Below are 16,775 nucleotides of genomic sequence, written 5' to 3'. Positions count from 1 at the left end.
ATCGTCAGGACGGTGGAGCTCTGGCGCAATGGCGCGCCGAGTGCCATGTCGCCTTGTCCGGAGGCGAAGATGCTGCTGAACCTCTGGGCCGAGGGCGCGCGCTGCCGCACGCCATGCACGGACCCCTTGGTGATCACAGGCGATTACCCAGACCTGGGAGGGCGCGGCCACAATAAATTTAATAGTAGAAGGCCGAAGCGCTTGCCGGGAGCGCTACAGACGCTACAACAATCAACAACATCAACAACACATGAGATTTCCCCCCTGTCGACCCCTCGAGATACAGTGTCTTGCGCTCCAAAACGCAAAAGCCATATTTCACTATCATTTTTTTTCTCACTAGCATAAATGCATATTAAAGCCACGCCCCCTAGTGGAAACCACCGCATCACCTCCGACCTTGATCGATCGAGCAGCAACCGGCTAGGCCTCTTTCGCCGCTCGCGCACGCACGTGCCGCGCGTGCTCAGCCTCCACCGCAGCGCCGGGGCAACTCCCCGTGCCGCGCCCCCAGAATGCGTCTGGATCATTAGTCGACGTCCATATCCGCCCCCGCAGGCGGCGGCGGCGCGGCCGCAGGCTCCGCCGCCGCGTCGTCGCCCTCGGCGGCAGGCGCCGGCTCCGCCTCTACCGGCGCGGGCGAGGGCGGTGCAGCCTCCACCTTGGGCGCCGGCTTGGGCTTCCGCATGATGGGGTTGCACACGCCCTCCAGCGCGCTCGCCTTGGCCGTGATCTCGGCCGATTTGATGGGCGCGTCTGCGGTGGCGGGGCTCGCTGCCAGCTTCGCCTCCGCCTCCGACAGCCACGCCGTCGCCGCCTCCACCTCGGCCGCGACCTTGGCCTTGTCGTCCGCCTCGATGTGCGCGTACGCCTCATCGGAGCTGCCCACAAACTCGGAGAAGCGCGCGAGCGCCTTGCGCAGCTCGCCGATCGCGTCGGGCCTCAGGTCGGCCTCGCGCGCGCGCGCCTCGATCGGGCCGCACTTGTCCATGATTTCGGCGTACTTTGCGTCGTAGACCGACTTCTCCACGTCCATGCCGTCCTCGTACAGCCAGTCCTCGAGCGAGGTCAATAGCGCCATGAGAGGCGACTTCTCGTCCTCCGTCGAGAAGGCAGAGAGCGAGGTGCTGAGCTTGTCCCTCATCGAGTAGATCGTCTCCTCGAGCTGGTTCATCGCGTCCGCCTTCTCCTTGATGCGCTTGTCCTCGATCGCCATCTTCCCCTCCTCCTCCTGCGCCTCCATCAGCTCCTGCGCGCTCATGCCCACCGACTTTGCCTCGCTCACCGTCACCGGGATCCGCTTCACCTTCTTCGACCGCTTCTTCTCCTCGGCCGGCGCCGGCGCCGGCGCCGGCTCCGGCTCCGGCGCCGCCTCCGCGTCCGCGGCCTCCGCCCCCTCCGCGGGCGCCTCCCCGCCCGCGGGCGCCTCCGGCGCGGGCGCGGGCGCGGGCTCGGCGGGCGGCGCCTCCTCGATCACCACCTCCTCCTCGAGGACGACGGCCGACTCGAGGGAGAGCACGCCGTTCAGGTCGAGCTTCAGCTTGACCTGGCGGGCGGCCAGGCGGGCGGGCGGGCGGGGCGTCGGGCAGGCGAGGCCGGGGAGGGGAGGGGAGGTGCGAGATGGGCGCGCGCGCGGGAAGCTTCTCGGAGGTGTCGCCTTGATGCGGGACGCCTCTGGCTTCCCCTCTGCGTCCAGGCGCTGCGGGATGTCCGAGATGGTGAACTCGTTGAGCGAGGGCGAGAAGCCGCCCGGCAGGGAGACCGAGTCGTCGTACGCCGCCGAGAGCGTGAAGGTGCCCTTGCGCGAGAAGGTGAGCATCTTCGAGTTTGGGACCGCGTTGAACTTTTGGAAGACGACCGACGAGGAGGCGCCCGCCTTCGGCGCCGCGTCCGCCTCGCCCTCCACCTCCATCGCGTCCGTCTGCGCGCCGGCCGCCGTGGGCGACCACGAGAGGGCGATCGGGTAGAGCGTCACGTCCTTGACCTCGAACTCGCGAACCTTGAAGGCGGGCGAGAGCATCGCCGCCTGCAGCGCGCAGCCCTTGGCGATGCACTCGTCAAAGTTGAGCGTCTTGGAGCACTCGCGCCCAAAGAACTCGGAGATGGCCTTTTGCACGGCGGGCACGCGCGACGAGCCGCCGACGATCTCGACCGTCGCGATCTCCTCCTTTGAGATCCCGCAGCCGGCAAAGGCGTCGCGGATGACCGTCTCGAGCTTGGCCATGAGCGGCGCGCACATGCCGAGGAACTCGTCGCGCTCGAGCATCCCCTTGACGTCGATGTCGTTCATGAAGCACTCGATCGCGATCGGCGCCTGCGGGTTTGACGAGAGAACCTTCTTCGTCTTCTCCGCGGCGACCATCAGCCGGAACCACGCCTTCTTGTTGGTGTGGGCGTCGATGCCGTGCTTCTCCTTCCAGATCTCGTTGAAGTGCTCCGCGATGACGCGCGTGAAGTCCTCGCCGCCCAGGTGGCGCTCGCACGCGGCGGAGAGCACCTTGAGCTTCCCCTTGACAAACTCGACGATGGAGACGGTGGTGTCGCTCGCGCCGCAGTCGACGAAGGCGACGTTGGTCGGCTTGTCGGCGGGCAAGTCGGTCTTGTAGATGCCGTACGAGAGGGCGGCGGCGGTGCAGTCGTTCATCAGCCGCAGCACGTTCAGGCCGACGACCTGGGGAGGGCAGCGGCGGAGAGGGCAGCGGCGGTCGGGGCCAGCGGCGGGGATTGCGGCGGCGGGGAGGGCGGCGGCGGGGAGGGCCAGCGGTGAGGCGGGAGTCGCGAGGGCAGCGGGGAGGGAGGAGGCAGCAGGGAAGAGGGAGGCAGCAGGGAAGAGGGAGGCAGCAGGGAGGAGGGGAACGCCGGAGGCAGCAGCGAGCAGGGCGGGAGGCGAGAGGCGGTCGTGAGGGAGGAGGTGAGGGTGGTGCCTTGGCGGCGTCGAGCACAGCGCGCCGCTCGACGTCAGTGAAGTATGCGGGCACGGCGAGCACGACGTCGGTGACGGGGGCGCCTACAGACAAAGCCGCGAGCAGGCTCAGCGAAGCCTCCACCGCCAGCACCGCCGTCGGCGGCGGCTGGGGGGACGGGCCTTGGTTGCGCTCGGCGATGCCCTGCAGCGACTTGAGGAACATGGCAAAGATGCGCTCCGGGGTGAGGACGGTCTCCTCGCCGCGGTAGTGGACGGGGATGCCGACGTTGCCCGCGACGTCGATCATCTTGTACGCTACCTTCGGCATCTCGGACTGGATCTCGTCCGAGTGGAACTTTTTGCCCACGATGGCCTTGAGGCCCGTCACTGTGTTGGTCATGTTGGACGTGATCTGGAGAGGCGGGCGGAGCGGCGCTCAGACGGCGGGCCGGCGGCACTCGGCATCGGTGGCGGCGCGGCCGCCGCGGCGCACCCCGCTGAGCGCAGCCTCGCCGAGCTTCCGCTCGCTGCCCGAGAAGCCGACCATGCACCTGCGGGGCGGCGGCGGAGCAGCGATGCGGGTGCCGCCAGCGTTCGCAACGAGGGCGCGGAGAAGGACGAGGGTGCGGCCGGGAGATGCTCACGCTGTGGCCCGTTTGGACACCTCATTGTCAAGGATGTCAATGCCGCCGCGCCGGGCGATCGCGACAACTGTGGACGCGCGGAGACGATTCTGAGTTCGCGCGTTCTCACGGCTGAGCCGAGTGGAGAGGCCGAGCGGTGTTTAGAGGCTGCGCGCCTCCGTTGGCGTAGCCGACGTCGATGCCGATGCACGACATACCCGAACACGGCGAGGGGAGAGCGGAGAGAGCCGCGCGAGTGCAAGCGTCTCGTGGGCCTAGATGCTTCGGTGCTGCGCTGTGAAGAAAAAGAGGAGAGCTCCAAGTTCCCGACTTCTTTGGACTTTGCCGATGTTTGTGCTAGGTCGTAGGTGTGGCACAGCTGCATGACGATATACTCCTCACAACAGTCCCACGGTGGGCGCGTAGCCTGTGCGACTCACTTTCTTCCAGGGCTCGAACACTAGGGCTCGAAACATTCGAGAGAGAGATTTTAGAATTTAAACAAAAGAACTCTCTCTCACAGCACACAGGCTCGACACAGGTGCGAACTGGCGCGTGCTAGTACTATCACAGGGGCACACAGATTTTAGAAAACCAACAAGAAATCACGACTCTCACAGTCAGTGATTTGGGCTCGGCAGCTTGTCAGCCCTCAGGCTCAGCCGAAGCTGGGGCCGGTCCCGTAGCCGAGCCGAGCCCGCGCCGATGAGTTCGACGCGGTCGGGGGGCCTGCTGCGGAGAGGCCAGCGAGGTGGCGATCGCTGTACTTCCATGGCGCCCTCAAAGTGGGGCTGGCTGACTCGCCAGAGGTCGATACTCTGGACGACCCATATAGGATGCCACGAATGCCTGAAGGAGAGGGAGGCGAGGCCAGAGGTAGGCTCAGCTGCTCTCGGGTGATCTCACTTTGGTGGCCGAAGGACCCGATGGTCCTGTCACATCCGCGTTCCGAGTCGTGGGGGTAGAAGAATTCGAGGTAGAATCGAGTCAGCACTTCCTTGTAGTACAGCGGACCGCCAACCTCGCCGTACCATCCGCAGGGAGGCAGCATATGAGGCACCAGTCTTCTGAAGAGCTCAACAGCTGCGGCCGCGATGGCGGAGTCGGCCGCGGTTCGAGCGAGCAGCTTTTGGCTGCGGGATCGAATCGCGGAAGGCTCATGCCCTCGCGGAGCGACGCGGGTCGCGCGGCGCGCGCGTGTGCGAAATGCGACAACAGACGACAGATGACAGACGCCTGAGCGCTGTACGACTGGAACGACCGTCGCCGCAATCGCCACCGCCGCCATTTTGACGAGCAGCGCGAGCGCGCTCGTCGGCGGCCAGCCGTTGCGGGCCGGGCCGAGCCCGACCTCAACCGGCCGCGCCGCCGCAGCAGGCCCGGAGGAGCCATCTTTTTTCCGCCGACGAAAAAAAACAAAATCTCTCTCTCCGACGGACGACAGGGCGGCTCGCGCGACCATCAGCTGCGAGTGTTTGTAGCTATGTTGCACGAGTGTTAGCTTTATACTGGGAGAAAAGGGAGAGGGCGTGTTCTCTAGGCCCCTAAAGGCCCTACGCGCGGGCGGCGCGGCGTGAGAGCTCGGATCTCTTTCAGTAGTGTATGCACTTACTTTATTAGCTTACTGCTGGGAGAAAAGGGAGAGGGGTGTGTGTTCTCTCTCTCAGTGTATGTGGCTCTGACGTACGTACATTCCCGCGAGCTGTGAATATTTTTTTTCGGCGCCGGGCGTTGAGTCTTATCTCGCGGCTAGATCGCCGCGTATTTTCTTTTCTCTTTCACGACGTGTTTGCAGCGCGACGCCTCCGCGTCCCAACAACCGACCTAAAACAAAAACAACCAGCACTCCAGCAGTCCTTACCGCGCAGTCAGGAGAGAACGACGAGAGTGGGACGACCGCGAGGTGGCATGAAGGTTGCAGCGAGAATCGGCGAGAGACTGCGAAGGGAGATAGGAAGAGGCGGACGCCCAAGGCGGGTGGGTGACGGCTAGCGCATCACACCCCTCTCCTTAAAATCCCTGTGTGGTGGCGGCGTGCCGTCCTTTCATCCCTCCCTTGGCGTGTCCGTTTTCTTTCTTTTTCCGCGCAGTCAGCCGCCCTTCGCCCTCCAGGGCGCGGCCGCGTCCCACTTTGACTCGAGGTCACTTGCGACCTCTGCGAGCCTCTTTTTACCAGGTTGCAACCAAGTTTCGCACTGTGCTTTGAACCTGTGGCTTGCGTCTCCATGCCAAAAAAAGAGTTCCCACAGCAGGCTGGAAGTACCTCGCCAGCTCCCACCCACCCTTTCCCAGCCAACCTCCGGCGTGGATTAGCAGGCTTTGGACGGTCGGGCGATGGTCGCGGCCGCTGCCGCTCTCCCCGCGGCGCGGCGATGGGGCGCACCGTTGGCTCGTGGCCCGTCCACCCTGAACGAGGCTCCTGTCCGCCCTCGGCCGGCCGATCCGATCGGCGGGGAGCCGCCTCTGCGGCCGACTCGCCGGCCCGACCCGCCGCTCCGGAGCGGCGGTGCGCGCCGGCACAAGTTCGCTCCGCGAGCGAGGCGGGGCGATCCGCGCGTCGATCTCAACTTCGCCCTCGACCTCGACGGCTTCCAAGAGCGCACTCTGAAGCTTGCCTACACTCTCTACGAGAGCTCGCGAAAGCGTCTGGAGATTTGCGCTCGACGACGGGCTACCGGCGTCGACCACAAGAACTTGCCGCTGCGGCCAGTCAAGGCACGACCGTGCGGCCCCACCGCCTGCAACTGCACGATCGACTACCGCCACTTGACGGCGCCCAACATGATGGGAATCGATGCGAGCATTGTGCGCGCCACGCCCCAGCCCGCCCCGCCCCCCGCCCCCCGCCCCCCGCGCCCGCCCCGCCCCGCCCCTTGGCCGCTCCGCCGCGCTACCACCGCCGACGCGACGCCGCCGCGCTGCCACCGCCTCCGTACCGCGCGCCGCCTCGCTCGCGCCGCCACTCCCAGCACCTCGTCACCGCCACCCGCCCCGACACGCCGCCTGCACGCCGCCAGCACTGCGCCGCGACGCGACGCGGCGCCGGTGCGCCGCGTGCACGCCGTCGCAGCGCGCGCCACCGCAGCGGCGACACGCGCTCCCACCGCGTCCCTGGCCGCATCGAAGGCTGATCCCCTCGCTCCCTTGCCGCGCAGGCGGTCCGATGGATGAAGAACCACCGCGCGAAACTCAAGCGCGCGCGCCAGGCACGGGAGCGCCAGGCGCTTGCGCCCCCGGTGGCGCCCCCAGCGCGCTGACGCTGCTGCCACAGCGCACTGAACTTGCTGCTCGCTCTCTTGTGTACCGTGACTGCTTTGTGCGCTGTTGATAGAGTGTGTGCGCGTTTCTGCATCGCCACACATGAATACTCCCATGATCCCATTGTGTCTTTGCTGTGAGGAAACGGCCCCTCACCCGTTTTTCGCGTCTCGCCGCCAGAATCGGCCTGCCGGCCTCCTTTTCGGCTCTTTCTGCTACCGAATATATATAGCGACACATCCAATTCTCGGTCAGGTGTAGTGGATCACCTTAAAATCCTGGATTAATTCCTGAGCCCACCCGGCCCCACCAGACGGGTGGCGCGAGGTGCCCGGGCCACTTTTTAGCGCCTCCCGAGCCTCCCGGCGCCTCCGGTGGCCTCCTGAGCCCTCTCCCGCAGCCTCTCTCGGCGACGTGGGGAGCGGCTGCCGTCCACGGCTCGCACCGGCTCTTCCAGCGGCTCCACGCTTGCCGCCCGTGGCGCCCGCGCCACGCACTGCCACGCGGCCGCTCGAGAGAGCGGTCGACGCCCATACTGCTGGGCGTGGCGCTCTATCGGTCGACGCTTCGGCGTCGCTGCTTGGCGGGGGACCCGTGCCTCGACGCGGCGGCGCGGCCGAGTACGGCTCGGTGGCTCAGCGCGTCGCCACGGATGAGATGCGTTCCTGCATGTAGGGGGAAGCTCCAAGAATGTTTCGTTCTACTTGCAGGAGAGGTCCAAGTAATTCGAGTGACTGCATGGCTCTTCGCGTCGAGGATGCGTCCACGCTAATGACTTTCTTGATTGGAAGCGCCGTGTCTTGCGGCACGTGTTGTGACAAACTAGCCGCTATTAAAGAATATGGGAATGTTATCTAGTTAAGGCAACAACCCGAGCGACACCTCAGATAGACTCTCACTGAGAGACCACCTCAAACAGAGACAGACCTTAGACAAATAAGAGACAGGGACACACACACATACACATACACGCGCGCGGTGTACCCGCTGCGTACGTCATGCGCCTGAGCCTATCTCTACTCGCATGCGTCCTCAAACCTGCCCGCACGCGAGGTCGTACTCGCTGCGGGCGAGGTAGACAGGAAGGTATAGAGATCGCGAGACGGCGACCGTCGCCAACTCGTCGCGACAGGCGACGGATGATGTCACGCGCGTGCGTCGTATGTGCGCGGCCGACTACATTGAAAGCTCCAGCGCACACCCGAAACAAAGGTGGCCACAAACAGAGGAAAGTCACTACTGACGAACAAGCAGCCAGCACAACAACAGCACACTCTAAAGTAAGCTCTAAGGCGCCGTAGGCGGTGTCTCCGAGACAGTGTCTGCACACACACCACACACACACACGCCCCACACACGCACACGAACACACACACTCACGCGCGCGCACGCACGCACACCATGGCACAGGCAAGAAACACACGCATGTCACCGCTACGAACCGGTGGCGGCCACCACCACTTCCCCGCGCGTGACCTGGCCGCCACCAGCGGCGGCGTCGCCAACAACGACCGCCGAGACCACCGCCAAGGCGCTGGGGCGGTACTGCGGGTTGTTCGAGCCAGGGCACCGCTGGGACATTGGGCCGTGCGCAAACATCAGCCCGGTTTTGATGAGCTTCGTCGACTTGTATGTGCAGCCTTCATACGTACAGCGCCACACCTGTGGTGCTGCCGCGGCGGGCAGCGGCGCGTCCGCAAGAGGCAGAGCGGCCGGCGGAGGCGCAGCTGCCGGCGCCTCGACAGCCTCCACTCCGCCGCCGTCGTCGTCGCCGCGCGCTCCCTTGCCTGAGGCACGTCTCGCCTCAAGGCTCTTCGCCGTGGCGAGCGCAGCCTTGATGCTAGGCTGGATCTTTGACACGTAGCACCTGTGGCGGTCCGGGGCAGAGATGGGAGGGGGGGGGGGGGGCTGTGGGGGAGAGAGCGGCAAGTGCACCTGGCGTGGTGCCGAGGGTCATCGAAGGGGTTCGCTGTTGCATCCTGCGGGCGGACGTCGGCCTCCAAGAGCAGCCACTTGCCCCTCAGCGCAGGCAACTCGCTCTCGTCGCCAAAGACGACGGAACGGCCGCAGCTGTTGCACGTGAGCGGGGCACCGCGCGAGCCCTCCCACCTCGGTGTCCAATCCTGCCCACTCGCCTTCCCCACAAAGTGGCTCGAATCCTCGTTCCACTCGTACCCATGGAAGCGCTCCGTGACCGCCTCCACGAGCTTGCGCGCCTCCCCACCAATCCCCCCCTCATCGTCTGGCTTGGCGACGGGGTACCCACCCTGCAAGTTGAGGCTCTTCATGATCGCGTCGTGCATCGTCGCGTCGAAGCCAGCCGGCGTCGGCACGCTCGCCAAAGTCGAGTGGGTGGTGCCCTGCACCTGCAGCAGCGCCTCAAGGTGCACGTCCGACTCGATCGCTAGCAGGAGCTGTTGCCGCTGCTCGCTCGAGTAGAGCCACTTGAGCTCCGACGTCTTCTTGTCGTTGACGTTGGGCAACGCGAGCACGAGCAGGGGACGTGTGGAGTTCGTGAGAAGCCGGCACGCGGCGTTGCGCGCCACCAGCGGCGACGTGTGCGTCCGCCTCGCCACCTTGACGCCGTCAAAGGTGGTCGCCCACGTGCTGACGCCGTTCGGGTACTGCTGGCACTTGGCTAGGGACGGCGTGCAGAGCCTGCGGTACTGGGACGGCTCGTCGTCGGTGCCCATCAGGCGCTCGAACGCCTTGCGGCCGTCGACGCACACGCACACCGCGCCGCCCTCGCCGTAGACGGGCTCGTACACTCCCTCTCATCGCCTCGCGGACCTGCTTCGCCTCTCTCATCGCCTCGCGGACCTCCTCCGGCGTTGAGAGGAGCCGCTCGCCGCGCAGGTCGAGCGCGTCCACAATCGGCGCGAGGATGACGGGGATGAGGGACTGAATGGACCGGTCGGAGAGGTTGAAGAGGAGCTTGAGGATCAGGGTGGGCTGCGCGTGAGGGGGTGGGGTGGGCGGAGGTGAGCGCGGAGCGTCGAGGCGCCGGGAGGGCGGGGACGCCGAGGGCCAGGGGAGAGAGAGAGTAGTCGCTGCAGAGTGACCGTAGCGAGAGGAGAGGCCGACCCGAGAGAGAGTGGCGGGGCGCGGGAGGGAGGTGCGAGGGCACGCCGCACCTGTCGGCGCGCCGCTGCCAGCAGCGGGGCGAGGGCCTCGGCGCGCGACTCGCGGAGCTTCGACGCCATGGTGGGGTGCCGCAGGACGGCCGCCGCCACCTGCGAGTGGTAGACGAGCAATCCGACGCAGCCCTCGATGACGTCGTCGCTGACGAGGTGCGCGGACGGGTCGGCGGCGTCGGCGTACGACGAGTTCACCTGGCCGAGCGAGTCCGACAGCGACTCGAGCTCCTGCGTCTGCCCCGGCGCACAAGCGGACCGGATCGCATCCCAGACGGCAGCGAGCCGCCGCTTGCGCTCCGGCAGCGACGCCGTCGAGTAGCCGCCAGAGAAGCCGCCCGCGCCGCTCGCGAGGAAGTCGCGCATCTTGGCGAGCATCGTACCGCGCGTGTCGCCGGTCAGCGAGTCGACATACGCCTCAATGCAGTCCCATGCCTCGCCGGGCTCGAGCCCCGCCAAGCCGCCATCGTCGGCCGCCCCGCCGGCTGCGCCGCCCAGAGAGAGCTTCAGGCTGCCGCTCGTGAACAGCGACTCCAGCAGCGACACACCCGAAGCGCTGAGGCCGCCCCCGGCTTTGCCTGCGAACTTGCTCTTGCTCGGCGGGTGCAGCAGGACGAGGGTGAGCTGCTCGAGAGTCACGACCGGCTGCAGCTGCACGTGGCCCACAGGGTACTCGACCAAGGCAAAGTACTGCATCTGCCCACTGCAGCCATTGTTGAAGGCCTTGCGCCCGATGTTTGGCAAGAGGAGCTCAGTGGTAGTGGAGAAGCTCCCCTTTGGTGCATTGAACACCAGAGACGCAACCGCGCTCAGCGAGATTACCTCCCGAGCCGCCAAGTGCTGAACACTGCCTTCCTGTGCGCGCACATACTGCGTGCCGTTCATGCGGAAGGAAGAGCCGTCAGGGACGATCTCGAAAGGCGGCGACTGCACGCCCACATTGTGCACACGGAGCTCCACGGTGCCGCCTCCGATATCCAGCCTCAGCACCGGCGGCGGAGCGGAGAGGTCAGTGTTTTCGTCGTCCGCCGACGATCGCTCTGCAGCCTCGCTCATCTCTAGTGCGGCACAAAGGCGACGATTGACGCCGATCACGGAGGAGGCGACGGCGAAGCACAAGCAGGCGGGCTCTCTATGCGAGCTTGTCTCGACTTGTCGCGGCGCCGGCTTTGTCTTTTCTTTTTACCGGTTGTCCGAGATATTCCCAAAACACATTAACACAACAAAGCTCGATACTCGTAGACGGAGAGAGAGAGAGATGGTCATATTGGAGTGACACAGACTAGTGAAAGAAATCACGACTCTCATAAATCTCTCTCAGGATGTGGCCCTGAGTTATGTGTACGCCAACTCAGGGTGTGTGGCAGCCAGCTGGCTGTGTGTCTTGTGAGCTTGTTTGTGTCTGTGTGTCGCTCGTGCGTGTCGTCATCATCTGTCTTGTGTCCACCCATACCGCGTTGGTGTCCAGTCCGAGCCTGGCTGTTCTTCACCTTTCTACCTACCTACTAGACACTCTTCACTCAGCCAACTCGGCTGCCACACGATTCAATGTTCTGCAACTGAGACTCACCCGAGACCTGCAGGCTGCTCGTCAGCACTGCTGCACCAGTGGACACACAGGCAAGCTCACACGCGTGTCTGCTAGGTCGGCGGAGCTTGGTTGATGGGGGCGGCACCGCCCTGCGGAGAGCGGAGAGGGCGGCGCTCGCCTCTCCGGAGTGAGCAGGCGGCAGAGCGGGCGTCAGACACGTGAGCGAGCAGAGTCGGGCGATCGACGCGTGTGCCTGGATCTTTCGCGAGCAGACGGTCGTCGGCGCCGGGAAGACGGGAGAGAACCAAGCGTCCGGCGTGCGAGCGCGGGCTGCGGAGGGCCGGGGTGCGTGTGCCAAGGACGCGACAAATCACCGGTCGCAGCGCAGCCTTGCCCGCCACGCCGTGCCGGCAGACACGCGCGCGGGAGGTGCGGAGCGGGCTCGCGGTGAGTCGAGGTGGCCGAGACGCAGGACCGCCCGTGCGGCGAGGCTCCAGCAAGCGACTGTGCGGGGGGCGAACGGCGTGCGGGTGGGCGGTGGGCCGCGAGAGAGTCACGCAGCGGCGCAGGTGGGGCCGCAGGCTTACCGCAGGCTACGAGGAATCGGGCCGTCGAAGGCAGATACGAGGCGCAGCGAGTGCGAATACAGGAATAACCCGCACGCAACGTGCCGAACCGACCCGCGTGCACGATCGGAGCACCTCTGACGCGGCGCGAGAAGCGCTGAGTTGAGGTGCCGCGGCCCGCGGCTGCAGCGTGTCGAAACGGCGCTTTCGGAGGCGCCGCGGTGGTCGCCGAGCGCGCGGAATCGACGAGAAAATATGACGGCGTGCCGGCCGTGGGCCCGGACGACGGCGCTGGCGAGCCGGACCGAGGCCGCGGCATCACGGTGGCGAGCAGGAGGGGCTTAGGCTGTTTTCACGTGGAAGCGTAGGTGAGCCGAGAACGCTAATCCTGGGTAGGTTTGGCTGGAGTAGGGGCCCTGCACCTCCCCCCACCGAGCCCCCAAAACTGGCACATGCCCGGCCGAACAAAGGCTGGCTCAGCCGGGACCGCGTCCCGGCGCGGATGCGCTTCAACGGCGTCACAGGCTGCGCCGCTCGCGCTGCCGAAAAAGATCCAAGCAGCGGCGGCGAACGGCAAGGTGAGCGTGGTGCAGACGTGGCTCGCCGGGGACGGGCGGGTTGATGCAACGTGCGAGCGCGGTGCGAGTGGCTGTGCGCTCCTGCTGATCGCCGCCGATCACGGTCACAAGCAGCTGGTCGAGGTTCTGCTGAAGCGGGGCGCGAAGCCGGATGCGCAAAACAGCAAAGGCCTTGCGGCGCTGATTGCCGCCGCCCACCAAGGCCACGTGCAGGTGGTCGAGACGCTGCTGATGCACGGTGCAGAGGTCAACCTGCAGGAGAGCGGCGGCTACACCGCGCTGATCGTCGCCGCCCAACAAGGCTACGTGCAGGTGGTCGAGACGCTGCTGCAGCGCGGCGCGGAGACCAACCTGCAAACCAGCGGCAGCGCCACCGCGCTAATGTTCGCCGCCCACCACGGCCACGTGCAGATGGCCGAGACGCTGCTGCGGCACGGGGCGGAGGTCAACCTGCAGAACAGCCTCGGCCGCACCGCGCTGATGTTCGCCGCCGCCCAAGGCCACGAGCGCGTGATCGACTCGCTTCTACGGCACGGGGCAGAGTTCGACCTGCAGGAAAGCGACGGCTACACTGCGCTCGCGAACGCCGCCTGCTACGACCGCCCTGCCGTCGTGCTCCAGCTTCTGCGGGCGGGCGCAGACATGGCGCTGCGCACTGCGGACGACAAGACGGCACTGCAGATCGCCAAACAGAAGGGCCACACTGAGTGCGTCGCCGCCGTCAAGACGTTTCTCGGCGAGGTGGCGGCGGCGAGGCGCGGCGCGGCGGCGGTCGAGGCGGGCGGCGAGGGCGGCAGCAGCGGGCCTGTTCCCGAGGACATCGGCGAGGCGGGCGGCGCGGGGGCGGACGGCAGTGCCGCCTCGGGCAAGGGGGCGGCGGCGGCACCAACTGCCTCGTCCTCTTCTAGCGGCATGGAGAGCGGAACGGGCGAGGACGCCGTCCCCGACGAGATCGTGGAGGCGGCTATGCAAGGCGACGAGGCGGTGCTGGCGTGGCTCGACGGCGGCGGGCGGGTGGACGCGACTTTCACTCATAAGGGTGTGAGCGGCATTACGCTGCTGATGGGCGCCGCCTTCTACGGCCACGAGCGGCTGGCCGTGGCGTTGCTGCAGCGTGGCGCTTCGATCAACCTGCAGGACAGCGTCGGCCTCACCGCGCTGATGTTCGCCGCCCAGGAAGGCCACGAGCGGGAGGCCGAGCTGCTGTTGCAGCACGGCGCGGAGATCAACCAGCAGGACAATGACGGCGAGACCGCGCTGATGTTCGCCGCCAGCATGGGACACCCCGCTGCTCTCCTCTGCCTGCTGCGGGCGGGCGCCGACACGAAGCTTCGCACGGTGAGTGGACACACGGCGCTGCAGATTGCCAAGGAGGGGGGCAACGCCGAGTGCGTGCGCGCTCTCGAGGAGCATGCGGCGGCCGTGGCAGCGGCCGAGGCGGTGGCGAAGAAGGCGGCGTGGGCTGCGGGGGCGGCGGAGAGGGCGGCGGAGCGGGCGGTGGCGGAGGCGGAGGCGGCGCGGCACGCCGAGGAGCTGCTGGCGGAGGTCGAGGCGGAGAAGCGCGGCAAGGGCAAGAAGGGCAAGAAGAAGAAGAAGAAGGGCGGCGGGAGCGGCGGCGCTGGGCCGTCGCAGGAGTCCGAGGCGCCGTCAGAGGCAGCCGCAGCCAAGCCCGCGAAGCTGGACAGGGAGGGATTGATCAGGCTTCTCGAGACGCTCCACGAGGAGCGGATTCGGTACGGCATCACGGCGGAGACGTCGGTCGAGGGGTTGGCCGAGGCGTTGGGAGAGGAGGCCGAGGCGGCGAGTGAGGGGAGCGAGGAGGAGACAGCGGAGGCGGGTGAGGAGGCAGCCTTGGTGGCAGCGGAGGCGCGCCGGGAGGCGGAAGCCGAGGCGGACGCTCTGACAGCGGCAGAGGAGGAGGCGGCCGCGGCGGAGGAGGAGGCGGCCGTTGCGACGGCGCAGGCGGCAGCAGCGGCAGGTGCAGCAGCGGCAGCAGCGGCGGCGGCAGAGGCAGCAGCAGCGGCGGCAGAGGAAGCAGCGACGACGGCTGAGGCGGCGGTCGCTGCCGCCAAGGCGAGGCGCGCGTCAGCGGCCGCTGAGAGGGCCAGGGCGGAGGCGGCCTAGCCGCGCGCAAAAAGGACGCAGCGCAGTGGCGACCGGGGCCCTTAGGGGGGGGAGAGGGAGGGAGGGAGGGAGCGTAGTGCTACACTGGAGGGATTCTCTGGGTCTGTGCGGGTCCCGACTCACTCTCTGACTCGTTTGTGACTGAGAGAGCTCGGCCTCGGGGCGTGCAGTGATGAGAGTATCTCGTCTGCTCGTGCGCTGTTCTGGGGAGAAGGCGCTGCTGCGGTTACACACCGGTTCGGTTGCGAAAAGAATTATTAACGACGGCCACCCCGCGCCCAGAACGCGGACGCAGCGCGGACGCGCGACGAACCGCTCAATGCGCCTCTTGCCACTCTCGAAACTCTGCCGGCGCAGCGCGTGGTTTGGGAAGGTGTGCATGTGCTGGAGCGCCTCGCCCGTCATCGGGCTCGTCGACTTGGTCGCGAGCCAGCGCTCGATCTGCTTCCGCTCGTAGGAATGGCCGTCCGCCGCCGGCATCACCGGGTCGCTCATCACCTCGGTCGTGATTGGGCAGATGAAGTCGGACCCCCAAGAAGTGGCTGGCCTTCTTCTTCTCCTCGTGTGGCTCCGCCAGCTGGAGGCGGCGTTGCCCGCCTTGCTCGTCGGCCGGGCCTGCGATCCGCGAGCAGGCGATCCCCCTCCCCTCGAAATCGTGCACAACGAACGTCCTTCCGTCAATCTGGTGCGCAGGGAGGCCCGTCAGAACGGTGAACTCGCCAAAGGTGAAGTCGTCCGTCGTCTTGTAGACGATCGGCGCTCACGGGTCGAAGGAGCCGTCGCTTCGCGACGCGTTGAAGAAGTGGCCGAGCGCGTCCTCTTTGCACGAGCCACCTTGGTGGATGTGGAGACCGCACGAGTTGTGTGCGTCGCCGGCACCGTCCTTGCACCCCGAGTCCACGCCCGAGAGCATGAACGTGAAGGTCTGAGACGCGACGCTTGAGCGTCGTCCGAGGTGATCAGGCCGACGGTGCCGCTCACCTCGGCAAGCGCGCCGAAGGTACCGTAACGCTAATAGAGTCACCTGGCAGTCCGCCTGCGGACCTCCTCACGCCAAGGCTGACCGCTGCGCCTCGTCGCACCTCTCCGCCTGTCTCTCCACCCGCTCCTCCGCCCGCCGTCTCTCGAGCGAGCGAGCGCCTGCAGCGCCGCAACGGGGGCCGGGGGGGCACATCGTTTTTATTGAGCTTAGCCTTCGATGTTATGAATTACCGTTATAATTGTAACGTCCGGCGGTCGCCGCCATTGGGCGCCCGCCGCAACCCGGAGGCATGCCGATCGCTTTCGTCGCCGTGGCACGACACACACCTCACGCCTCTGTGTGCTGCCCAATGCGCGGAGAAGGACGAGGGTGCGGCCGGGAGATGCTCACGCTGTGCCTGTGGCCCGTTTGGACACCTCATTGTCAAGCAAGGATGTCAATGGCGCCGCGCCGGGCGATCGCGACAACTGTGGACGCGCGGAGACGATTCTGAGTTCGCGCGTTCTCACGGCTGAGCCGAGTGAGGCCGAGCGGTGTTTAGAGGCTGCGCGCCTCCGTTGGCGTAGCCGACGTCGATGCCGATGCACGACATACCCGAACACGGCGAGGGGAGAGCGGAGAGAGCCGCGCGAGTGCAAGCGTCTCGTGGGCCTAGATGCTTCGGTGCTGCGCTGTGAAGAAAAAGAGGAGAGGTCCAAGTTCCCGACTTCTTTGGACTTTGCCGATGTTTGTGCTAGGTCGTAGGTGTGGCACAGCTGCATGACGATATACTCCTCACAACAGTCCCACGGTGGGCGCGTAGCCTGTGCGACTCACTTTCTTCCAGGGCTCGAACACTAGGGCTCGAAACATTCGAGCAACCCGGTCGCTGTGCCCAAAGGTTAGTCTTTGGCGCGCAGCGCGACGGACGACCAGGGCGGGGATGCGCGTCTGCTGGCGGTATTTTTCCCTTCTTTGAAACGACTGAAACAGTTTTTTTTTTGACTAATTTTGGCCAGATCCGGGATCCGCGAGACCTCGGGCCGCTCGGCACGATGTGTCCATGTAGGCATGTTTGCCGTAGCAGTTACTTTG

At 66.3% G+C, this 16,775-nt stretch overlaps 1 protein-coding gene across 1 annotated transcript; it reads right to left on the bottom strand.

Moving 5' to 3' along the window:
- Nucleotides 1-314: 314 nt before the first annotated feature.
- EMIHUDRAFT_434946 (hypothetical protein) lies at nt 315-16,357 on the bottom strand. Its single transcript, XM_005779458.1, has 6 exons — nt 16,254-16,357; nt 3,550-3,616; nt 3,399-3,456; nt 3,057-3,317; nt 2,858-3,007; nt 315-2,671 (listed from the first exon to the last, which is right to left on the bottom strand). The coding sequence occupies exons 1-6, from the start codon at nt 16,291-16,293 to the stop codon at nt 530-532; spliced, it is 2,718 nt and encodes a 905-aa protein (XP_005779515.1). The 5' UTR covers nt 16,294-16,357; the 3' UTR covers nt 315-529.
- Nucleotides 16,358-16,775: the final 418 nt, after the last annotated feature.

This window comes from Emiliania huxleyi (genome assembly GCF_000372725.1).
Source record: "Emiliania huxleyi CCMP1516 unplaced genomic scaffold EMIHUscaffold_23, whole genome shotgun sequence".
Taxonomy (NCBI): Eukaryota; Haptophyta; order Isochrysidales; family Noelaerhabdaceae; genus Emiliania; species Emiliania huxleyi.
The sequence above is the reverse complement of the archived record's forward strand: the minus strand, read 5'-3'. Positions and strand labels throughout refer to the sequence as shown.